This window comes from Triturus cristatus, chromosome 5_1, assembly GCF_964204655.1.
Source record: "Triturus cristatus chromosome 5_1, aTriCri1.1, whole genome shotgun sequence".
Classification (NCBI taxonomy): domain Eukaryota; kingdom Metazoa; phylum Chordata; class Amphibia; order Caudata; family Salamandridae; genus Triturus; species Triturus cristatus.
The window spans coordinates 262,703,053-262,715,367 of NC_140587.1; the positions used below are offsets into that span (position 1 = coordinate 262,703,053).

A 12,315-nucleotide genomic window follows, 5' to 3' on the forward strand; every position below is an offset into this window, starting at 1 on the left:
CAGAAGCGCTGGGGCCTCACTAATCCACCCAAGGCAGGTAAGTAAAGGACCCACGGGAGACGCATGCAGTGTGAGAACACAGCCGCGGATCCCAATAGACTTCAATGTAGCAAGTCGCGGTTGGAATTTTAAAGTTTTAGGATACTTCGGGAGAGTCTACAAGCAAGTCACTTACAGGATAAGTAGTTCTAGAGCCAACACACACAGGAGCACCGGAGTACTCGAGTTTACCTCACCCAGGGAAGCCAGGTGAATAGGTGTCTTTTGGTGTCGGGTCGCGGCGTCGTTTTCAATGGGAGCCAAAGAAGACTTGCTGCTTGTGAAGACAGGAGAAGTGTCCGGTGGAATCCAAGGCTGGATTCTGAAGAAAGAAGACCTGAAAGCAGTGGAGACAGTGTTCAAAGTCACTTGCCAGTGACCCGGGGCCAGGAAGCTGGATGCCAACAGAAGTCGGGTGTTTTCAGGTGATCATGGGTGTCTTGACTCTTCAGCCACGAGGTCCAGGAGGTGTCGATGACAACCAGGAGCTGGATTCAGAGTGTCCCACAAAGTCTACAGCTTACTGAGGTGTCTGCAACCGGATTGGAGCCAACAAGCCTTGGCAACAGCAAGTCTTGTGGAATGTGAAGAAAGTCAGCGGTGCAAACCATCAAGGTCTGAGGGACTCACCCAGCCAGGGTAAGTTAGGGCAGGCCTGGAGCAATCAGGGGAGCCCTTTGGTTTGATGAATAAGTCTTCAGGGGACCCACAAGCCAACCAGCAAGGGATCGCAAAGACGCGTCATGAGGATTCACTTCACAGGAGCCCATGGTCACTCAGGACAAGGTAGGCCTCTGATTTTCAAGGGAAATCCTGCTGGAGGCTTGGACTACCATGGTCCAATGCACAAGTTCGTAGAATGTCGTGAAGGGGTTGCACTTGACAATAGTGCACGGTACCCGGGTATTGCTGTTCCTCGTCACTCGTGGGGTCCACTCACCTCAGTTTTGCTGGGGACTCACAATGGCCGTTGAGAAGTCAGGAAATCTACCTCTGGGGCTGCAGGGACTTCGGACTCTGGCGGGAGTGGGAAAGTTTGTGACCATTGATTCAAAGGTTTGGTGCCTGCCAAGCAGGGGAGTCACTCCTTGACTCCAAGGGAGATTCTTATGCACAGAGGAGCCTACTGCTCCCCAGTGCAGGACTTCAAAGAACTCTAGGAGTGCACCCACCCAGCCCCAATACACTAAATCCTGCCTGGAAGGTGGTTACACCTCCCTGTGACAGGATGCCTATTGTTGGGCCTCCTCCACTGCAAGTTTCGGTCAGCAGCAGGAGGGCAGCCCAGTGTCTGTGCTGGTGGCATCCATTTTGTGATGCCAGGGCTCTTCTGGATTCTACCGTGTTTCCACAGTAGGTAGATGGCTATCCCTTCAGAAGGGTGGGATCATACTCCCACACCAGTTACTGGTGTGGGGGTATGATTCCAAAGCGTTTGACACCAAACACGACATGTTTTGATGCAGCCATCCCAAAGATAGCATTTACCGGTAGGTTATAATGCACTATATATATAATAGTATATGGTTTAACCGCATCCACAAACAGCCACAGAGAATAGACTCTGAGGGCTGCAGAGGGGCCCTGCTCATGCAGAGGCACCCCGTCACATGGAAACCAAGCTCCCTGCCCTCAGGATTGATAGTGCCTGCCTTAGGGGTGACTGATAGGCTTATATGTGTGTGTAAGGTGAGATATAGGGAACCTATACCTCAGTGAGGAGTGCTAACACTACCTCACCCTGGCTGCAGTAGCAGGCCTGTGGTGTCAGATTTAGTCTGCTTCCCAGGGGTGGCATAATATAGGCTTCAGCCCCTGGTAGGCCTGTGAAGTACCTATGCCCTTGGTACCTCAGGTACCATATACAAGGGACTCATAAGGTACCACAGTATCCAATCACTAGTGCATCTAATATGCACTCCAAGTTGTTTAGAGAGAACAGAGAGGCTGTGGCCCTGATTAGCAGGGACCCAGCCAGACTATAGCCAGAAACCAGTGTTAACATCAGAAAAAAAGAGGGGGCAACATAAGTGCAGATCCTACTCTCCTACACTTTGCTTTATGAAATTTCCAGCAGAGTCTGCCTTAGCATGTATTGAACTAATTTTGAAATACTTCCAGTTCGGTGTTGATGCCTTTTGACTCTCACTCAGTTACATTACAGGAGCATTTCTTCCACATGAATGTTGTGCCAGAATCTGCACCATTGTTTTGAAAATTCGAGTCCAGTCCTTGTAAGATCATGTGGTCCAAATTCTACACACTAAAGTTGTGCTGCCAAGGTTTGCAGAGTCTACAGCAAAAATGTTGTTTATTTGCTTTTTTTAACCTTCATACAGTTGCATCAACTCGCGACACTTGTTATTGCACCGTAACTCTATTTTGAACGCATTGCCATTAAACATGCTCATAAAAATATTAAAGAAAAAAAATAGAGCTCAAAGATGTGGGTGAGTTCTTTGTCTGTGTTCCTCAGCTTCAGCAGCCCTCTCTCAGAAACTCTCTACTCAATTATGCAAGACGCTTTTGAATGTCTTCCTCTTCCAGTTCTGGCATGGCACTTACCTCCCCTCTGATGTCGCCTTCCTGTTGTAGACACTGTCAGTAAACTGCTATTTCAGAACGTGGTTGAAAGCAATGATTAGAATCTCTAGTTTCAGAGCATGATAATTCCACCGAAGAGCGCATTCTAAAATTCTCTCACAGGGCACATTCCAGTAAGATCCGGATGTGTGTGCCTTTTCCTCTGCAGCAGCTGAAGCAGGCATCCGAGCCCAGCCACCCTACTCTGTGAAGCCTGTCGGCCAACCAAGAAACCCTCCACCCAGCAGCTCCACATACCGACATTTATTCTTCAGTGCTTTCCAAGGTCTCTCAGTCCTGGCGCTCTAATGCTCACCTTCTGTGTCCGACTCCGCTCTACTCGGTGTTTCTCAAACTCCTCAAGATTATCTAGGAAATGAGACCATAAATAAACTTGTAACGATTGAAGATACCAGCTTAAAACAAGCCTTTGCAATGCAATAGGCTTCGCATTCACGCGAGTTTGAGCTAATGCCATTGTAAATGGCAATGCCTTTTATTTATGTTTTGGTTTTTATAATAAAAGTCGCTTAAATGCGCAGACCTATTGCATTGCAAATGCTTGTTTTTATCATGTTACCGGTATCTGTAATGTATTAGCTAGTTACACTGGACCTTGACTCTTGTACCCATAATGAAATATGCAAAAATTGTTACAGCTTTTAATAACTAAGCAACAAATTTGAAAGTGCACTAAGGTTACCTATTGAGTTTATGCACTAGCACCTTATCACTCGTATATTTAAATTAATCAGGACATTTACTGAAGTGGCCTTAGTTTTAGAATGTCCTTATCCTTTTTAACAAATTGTGTACTAGCCAACTACTATATCAGTATATCATGTAATGGATTTAATTAACAAAATCATGATTAATAAACTTTGAAGCACTTTGACATGTTTCTTACAGCCTTCTTGGAAATTGCACTTCAGTGAATCTGAACCTGAGTAGAATAGCCTGGAATTCCCATGATATTTTGAAATAAATTTTGACGATATACTTTACTTAACGTTGCGGGGAACTAAGGTGGAATTTAGCTCTCAAAATTGGCCTTCCTGCTTTTGGATAGAGATTGGAGTATAGGTGCGCGACAGTGGTTTGATATCAGCTGAGACGAGCATCTTTATGAACTTGTAGCCCTATTTACACTACTTTTAGATCACAATAAAAAGTTAGGACAAGTTGTAATGTATACTTTCATACACATGCCTGTACGACGGCTTCTGTTGAGGCCGCTGTGCTAAAGGGAACCGTCAGTGTTTTTTTTTTAAAGAATAGTGTGAATACTGAGCAATATATGTGTATTTTTTTCTCTAAGCCTTGGCACTGCAGAGTACTTAGGCTTTATATACAATGGTATGGAGCCTCGGGTATTTGTCTCACTCTTGGGCGGGGGCCCGTAGGCCACGGCCGTAGCTGGGCTCATAGGGGGATCCAACGCGGCCCTCACTCCGCCCGCTCTGTCTGAGCTCTCCCAGGTATCTTTGGCTCTCGGAGGCCACAAGTGGTCCTCGGAGTCCGGTGCCTCCACAGCCCCTTCCTGTGTTCCGCGGGTTGGGGGAGAGAAACCTCGCTGCCTCAGCTCTGGACCAGTCTCTAGCCTTCGACAATGTCACAAGATGGCGGAGCTGAAGGTAAGGGGAAACCGAAAGCAGGGGTGTGGCCCTCTCATGGCCGGAAGGGGAGAGAGGAGGCCCTAGAGCCTGCTGCTGCCTCAGGTTTTGGAGACAGGGTTGTACTGTCTGTTGGCGCCACCCCAGTCTGCGGAAAGTCCGCATGCCATGAAGGGGTTTGAAAGAAATAAGCCCATCCCTACCAATGCTGTTTGCCATTGTTTCCGTTGACTCAATAGCTGTTCCCTAAACAGTACACAAAAGCACCTCAATCCCCGAAACAGAGTGCCATTGATGGATGAGCGCCTGAGTGTGTGCACATGGACAAGATCACCCCCCCAGTGGAGTGTAGCCAGGGGCAATGCAATAGGACCCGCATTTACGCGAGACCTATTGCATTGGAAACAGGAGTGCGAGAAGGCACGAACAGGAGTGCGGAGGAGGGAGCGGGGGGCCGAGAAGTCACGGACTGCGTGGGGGGGGTTCACAGGAAGAAAATAGTGTTCAAAGTAAAGGGCCAGTAGCCATGGAAGGATACAAATGACGACATGGTCATCATGAGGAGAGACTAACAAGCCTAAAACCAACCCCAATAGGAAGGCAGCATTTAGGACCTAAGCCAATTAAAAAGATGGGCGGAGAGTGGGCAGAACTTCCACTGAGCTTCCACACCATACTGAATACTGCATGCCTCGCAAAGCGAGCAGTGCATGCTCGCTGCCGCTAAAGGCTCGACCTAAAAATTGTTATGAAACATCATGGAATATATACACACAACCAAACGAGACAGAACTCATTTGTACAAAAGATACTGTTGTACTCCAAAGCTGGCACCCAATTAGCTCGGGTACTTTCCGGCAACAATTCAGCCAAGAAAACGCCCCCACCTACCTATATTAAAGGTTATCTTACCAACCCGGTTTAACAAAACATAGGGAATTTCATGCACAAATCTGCACCTCATATCTCGGCCCCTGGTCAAGGCCATTCTCCCATGTAGAGTCCCAGCCCTTCGAAATATAATTGGGGCTGGGTACAGCCCCTCCCAGTCATACTGCGAAGATGGGCCATCCTGTCCACACCCATGCTATACACAGTGAGGGATTGTCAAATCTTTCAGGGTGCAAGATATATGTAGACTGTACATTCCACAGGTCTGGGGGTGAAGGCACCCTGACCTCTACCTTTCTGCAATTTAAAGACACTTATTTTTGGGAAATGTACATGGACACAATTGAGCCTCCACCTCCTAAGACACTTTACATTAAGTTCCGAGTTGGGACCTTGCTGCTTCGATCATTTACTGCACAGTGGCGGCGCCCCCTCGCTGACATTGAACCTGACCTAAGTTTTCTGTTCTGCCCAGAGGCCAAGGGAACTGTAGACCATGTCTTGTACTTTTGTCCACAGTACTATGTCCATAGGAGAAAATGGATCCTACCGTTGTGCCACAATCTGGGCATCAGAGACTAGAAAATTGCAGCTAGGGTATTCAGGGCAGACACCGATCAACCAATTGTCTTTGCTGTCTCTAAGTTTTTTTATATATATGTGGAGACAGCCAGAAAAAGGCTGCCCTGTTGTTGTCTAGTGCTTAGTACCCACGATCCTTGCGTCTTCAAGTTGCATTCCGCAGTTTTTCATGATTTTACTGTTTTTTTTAATATGGGCTTATGGCACATGCAACAGTACAAAATAGGTATATGGGTTTTGGAATAAATTTTAACTTTGCACTTTAAAATTGTTGTGATGTTCCTTCATATACTGCTAGTTTTATTTGTGGGTCTTTTTAATTATCTTATATGTCAAGATGTTAAGCTTTTAATTATAGAATGATTTTGCTGTTTTAAGTCATTATGTTTGGTTTTATGGCAATTGCCGAAATAAAGTTATTATAATGATGATGATGATGATGATGATGCCACCTCCCAGATGCAAATACCTTTTCATCCTTTTTAGATAATTTAAAGCAAAGCCACTCAGTGGCACGGGTGTAGTCAGTAGTGCCTCTATATTTAAGTTAACATTATGGACTACTTCCAGGCTCCTAACTTATCCTAGCATCATTATGTCCTGGACTAGCATCACAACCTGTCTTCTGTCTTTCTCAATTCTGCTAAAGGATGGTGGCATTGTGTAGTGGCTAATTTCATAATCTAGGTATGGTAATTCCGGATTTTGGATTTGGCTGAATAAAGTCCACCACAAATTTAAAAAAAAGAAAATTCAATGTGATGTAAAACATGTAAATGAGTATGACGTGTGAGAAAGTAGTTAATTAGTTGAGGTGGTTTGTGTCCACCACAAGTAATAATGTCACTATCCTGCTAGGTCTTGTCAAAAGGTAACAAGGATTTAAATCTGAGCTCAAACCCAGGTAGTTATGGGACAGAGCAGACAGGCTTAACTGTGTAAAGCATGTAGCAGTACCAAAACAGCGACAAAGTCAAAATAATAAAAGTCCCACTCCAATCTATAATAATAGAGACCTTTTTTATAAGCAAAATGACACCAAAAATGGCCATAATCCAATGAAGAAAACCGGAAACATCCATTTTGAAAGATTTAAGTGAAAATAGCACCAAAAACTGCAAAGCATAAATGGTAATCAATGGTCTCAGAAGACTGTAACCTAGGCGCAATTTGTGACTGACTGTGATTGATCCAAAGAACATTAGCCCTACTAGGGCCTAGAAGTAGGGAAGTTTGAAGAGTTTTTAATTCCCAATCTGCAAAAGGGACATTGTCGTTTTTCTAATGAAAAACTCTTCTCCATGCCAAATAAACTTGAAATTCCATCTGATTGTATGGAACTTCCAGTCGGATACCTTTAGCATTCTGTCCCCTTAAAGCTCTGGAGCAAAGGTTTTGAAAACGTTCCCAAACTTCTTTTTTATGCCCAAACAACCACAGGAGTGCGCTTGAAGGCCACCAGAACCTCAGTGTGAGCACTCAGAGAATCTCAGGGTGAAGGGAAAGGGCAACTGCAAAGTCCATTGTGAGCACTTAGAGAACCTCATGGTGCTGGGAAAGGGCAACTGCAAAGTCCAGTCGAGGTCCATATGCACATTGCAAACTGGGATTCTGCACAGAAATGTCCTCTTCAGCTTTTTTGTGTTCCTGAAGCCACACAAGAGATCATCCTTACGATCCTTGCAGATCTTTCTGCCTTTGGATTTCAAGTGCAAGGGGGGTCCAACCGGCTCAGGTCATTCTCTGTGATAGAACAAAATTCTAGAGCAGCCAGACGGGAATACACAAGAATTGTGTTGGTATCCTGTTCTTTCCCTTTTAAGTGAGCCCCAAGTGTTACATGTGGCTCAGCAAACATGTCACCCAGGATTTTACAGTGTGGTGGCAACAAGATACCCATATACACCACTCTGAATATTCTCTGGAGTTCAGAAGAATAATTTCTGCCCATTTAGGTCAGTTTATTGTATGCTTCTGGGAGGTACCTCTTTCACACTTATTCTGTGGTATGAGGTCAGGCTGGAAGAGGCTAATGCTAATTAGCCTTCTGACTGTTCAGGTAGGTAAAGGGTAACTTTCTAAAGGTTAATTTGCTTAATTATTTTTCTAGCTTGTCCCATTCCTGAGATAGCAGTTTCAGTATTTTAATCTTTACTCTGGTTTGCTATATAGAACATCTTGGCTGCCACACTAAAAATGGCTATTAGGGCCTTGTCACTGCAGGGACATGGTAATTTTCTACATTTCCCACTTTTAAATATCATGCACCCTACCATATGGACAATAAGACTTACATGGTGCTGACTTACAAATATGTAAAAGGGAGGTTTGTATCTGTCAAAAAGGGTTATTATAACAGGTCGCACTGCAGATTTTAGACTACAGAAGTTGGGCTACAATGTTAGGCCTGAAGCCATGTTTTCATTTGTCACATTAGTGGATGGTACATTAAGTGCTGTAGTTCATAGGTGACATTTAACTATTCATGGCAAAGGTGTATTTTCATACCATACACTACAGAATAAAGAAACCAGCAATAAAATTCAGCAGAAAAAATGGTGGTGACAACACAAAAAAAGCTTTTTCTCCCATAAAGTAAATGTGCAAGTGTGCCATCCCAATTACATATCTGAAACGCCTACCCCTCTCTCCGCAACATTAATTTTTAGCTACATACAACACTGTTCTACAAACAGCATATCAGGCTTGAGGTGCTCCTCTTGCAATAAAAATGATCTCAGTTCAGTGCTGTACTTCTCACTGGAGCTTGTTCCATATGTATACAATTTAAAAAGTAAAGCCCCGGTGAACCTATGGTCAGAAATTAAGTTTTGCTCCATTCAGGTATATGAAAATATGAAGCGAAGACTATTGAATGTTTCTAAAAAGTAACCCATGGCAAATACATCCATTACCATACCTCTTGAAAGCATACAATATAGTTGTAAATCATCTGCATGCTCATGGACACCCATACCCTGGGGTCACAGAATTAGACTGAATCTGTCTATCTATCTATCTATCTATCTATCTATCTATCTATCTATCTATCTATCTATCTATCTATCTATCTATCTATCTATCTATCTATCTATCTATCTATCTATCTATCTATCTATCTATCTATCTATCTATCTATCTATCTATCTATCTATCTATCTATCTATCTATCTATCTATCTATCTATCTATCTATCTATCTATCTATCCATCTATCCATCTATCTACATATCTAATCACTGAATAAAGGTTAAAGTGATAGGTGTTGGAATGAAATTAAAAAAGTAACATTTGAAAGCAATAAGAACACTGAAATTCACCAGTTATGGTTTACTGTACTAACTATGACGTTTGCCTCGCCATGCACTGTTTATGACATGACCTCACATATTACTTCACTTTTGACATGTTAAATTACATCATTGATAACATCCCTGTTCCCAAGCCCTGTGATGGTGGGTGCAACATTTTCTTCGGATTTGTGGCCAGACACTCAGATCTCTTGGTTCCCTTGGGGCAAGGAACTATCCCGCAGAACCAAGCTGGTTGACAGGACAAAAAATCCCTGGGCCAATTGGAAGGCCCAATGTTTTTAATTTTCAGTACCATGGGACCAGCCTTCCATATATTCCTAACTATTTAACCCATTCAGGCTCACCCCAAGCAACTCTTTAAACACTCATTTCTTGAAAGAGCTGAACAGATTTACACCAAATCACAAAAAAGCATGCTTTTTGAGTAAACTTCTAACTTTCTGCCAAATCTGGTGCAATTCTGTTCCACCATTTTGTCTATATCAAAGAGCAAAGCTTCCTATAGGAATTAACATGGCAACACTCCATTTTGGGATCCCTCTTTTCTTTGCCCCAGACTTTATGGATAAGCACAAAACTTTCCTCGAAGAAGCCTAGGTGGATGAACTTTTTTTTGTAGAAAGTTTCGTGCAGATGTGACAAATGGCACCAAAGTTATTAGCAAAGCAAATAACATTTTACAAAATAAAACTCTGACTTAACCATAACTATACATATATTTAAGTTAGATGATGAAATGGAACCCTGAGACTTACCACACAATCAACAAGCAAGCTGACTAACAGAGAGGTAGGACAAACTCCCGACTCAGACCAATGAGTGGGCCCTGGCCTTTCATGGGCCCATTCGTTTCTCTTCAATCTCAGCCAAAAAAACTGGATCAAGTCAGTTGAGTCATCAACATGGCCGGAGTCCTGCAGTATTCTCCAAGGATCACTTGCCTTCACAATGTACCCTGGTGATACACATATGATATCTAAAGCCCCTTATTGAATATTTTGTCTTAAAACTAAAGAAAAAATATTGGAAGCTATGCGCACATTTGCACGGAGGTCATGTGGTGAAAAATAACCATTGGCAAGGCCAATAGGTGTCAGTGGTCCAATTGGCTTTGCAAATACTTGCATTTAAAAAAAATATATGTATTAGTTATACATGACCAAAGAGACAAAAATGACAAGCACTAAGAAATCAGGGAGGAGGACATTTTTTAAAGGAACACGGAAGCTCTGTACCTTGGGGACAGGGATGGAATATTAGGGAATGCACGAAACGTTGATGAGATGGAGGCAGGTAGTAACATTTGAATGTCGTTGGGATGAGTCTTTTAAAGAAGCATCCATGCTATCACCCAAAGCAGTTACCTTCTTCTTGATATTGGTCTATAAAACATTGATCAGTGATAAAAGATCCCAAAATTGTTTCTGGCTTTGTTTCAGCTGTTGTTTCCAGCACCGGAAGTGTTATGAAGATGCAGTGGAATTAGAATGCAACTGGGACCCAGCAAAGATTACTACAGATATCAGCTGTCTGACGAAAAATCTTACCTGTGGTAGGGCTGCACTGTTGTCATCTGCCCTCAGAAAGTTCAATCATGCTAATGTTCAGCCAGTTAATACTTGAAATGGTGTGAATATTAATAGTTTTGCTTAATCGTGACTTACATCAGGATGGACCATGATCATCTCAGCTAGCTGTATGTAACTTAACTAGCTTGGTATTCACATGTAAATATGGTATAGAGTAGTAAAGCCTGCACATTGAGCAGTTTCAGCATGTGTAGGATTAACCTGTTTGAAGGAGCATTCCTTCCAATGTCCTTCCTTCACCCTCCCAATGCGAATGGGCATCGAGGCAATTTTCAAACCACTTGCACCTGGAACATCCAGGTGCAAAGTTTATCTATACATAGATCCCAATTATGATCAGCTTGGGAAAGGGTGCTATATTTATGTCACCCGACATAATCTGACACCAAAGTGATCAGAATTTATCAGGTGTGATAAATAGCACTGTGTTACGATGACTGCCCTGGAAATGGGGCATCATTTCAGGATGTTGTTGCTTACCCCTCTAAACTCTACACATCTGGTTACCTGACACAATTTATACTGGTGTGCGGTGCTTACGAAACAACTTAATTTCCAAATATGTGTGGTAAGCAAAGTTACAAATGTCTATATAAATTGTCATAAAATAAGTATTCACACAGACCTACTGTCTCATTTGCATGATGCATCAAATTATTCTATGCTGACTATGTTTTCATGAATAACAGTCTATTTATTGCTTCTCCATGTTGTTATTCATCACAACATGGTAAGCATTCATGGCCAGCCTAAGAACGCAAACCAGCCCTTGCAATTAAGTCGGGCCTGCCCCGGGGTGGAGGGCAGAGAGAGGGGCAGGGTGCTGGTGGGAAACACTACTGCTGCTTTTGTTTCAGGAGGCCGATATTGCAGCACGGCTGCAAAACCGTCCCCCAGTAAGAAAAAAAAGGCCCCCACTGCTCCAAAACCAGCCCCTACCGTTCTGGCCCACTGGGAAAAGACCCGGTGCCCACTACGGCCAGTCCGGCCCTGTAAGCATTCCATTTATGTGAGATAAGGGGTAAAAAGGTCCCGATCCCTTACTGACCGTAGATTGAGCAAAGATTTTGTGGTTGTGCTTGCTCTTGACAGGGGGAAACCCCCTAACCCCCTAATATATAGACAAAGTTAAAAGTGGTTGCAAGAGCAAGACTGATTTTTTTATTTTCTTTAGGAAATAATTTCAGTCAAACGAAAAATCATTTTGTTGGTAGTATTTTAAAGTGTTGTCACTCTATCTGTGAGAGTGAGTGCAAGACAGCCAACACGTGTTTCACCCCTTTACATGGCCATCTGGCCTGGGGCTTCCTCAAGGCGTGAAATTCAATTTTGTGAAGCGCCTGTATCGAGGGTTCTGTATTCTCTTATCAAAATCACGGGCGTAATGCCTGTCCAAATGAAAACTTTCTGGATGAGCTAAACAGTGCGCACAATCCGAAGCAGAACCATGAACAGTTGTAATGGGGCAGCGCCTAAAATACACTGAAGCACGCAACGTGAAAATCGCATCAAATATATGTTAAAAATAGAGGACCTGATTCACAAAGGGCCTCCGCACTCATAGCAAAGGCCCCACAGTCGTGGGGGAGTCTCCGCACTCAGGGCGGAATCTCCGTGATGAGAATTCTCATGGCGGTGATTCCGCCCCTAGTGTGGAGACTTCCCCACAATTGCGGGGCCTCCGCCACGAGTACAGACGTTTGTG

The 12,315-nt window shown here is 43.5% G+C and overlaps 1 protein-coding gene across 3 annotated transcripts in view; it reads left to right on the top strand.

Moving 5' to 3' along the window:
* Positions 1 to 12,315, top strand: part of OC90 (otoconin 90) — an 875,163-nt gene that overhangs the window by 512,347 nt on the left and 350,501 nt on the right. For all 3 annotated transcript variants that reach the window (XM_085604908.1, XM_085604909.1, XM_085604910.1), the window contains one exon: positions 10,461 to 10,573. In XM_085604908.1, coding sequence (XP_085461034.1) covers positions 10,461 to 10,573 — 113 coding nt within the window. The remainder of the gene's footprint in view (positions 1 to 10,460; positions 10,574 to 12,315) is intronic.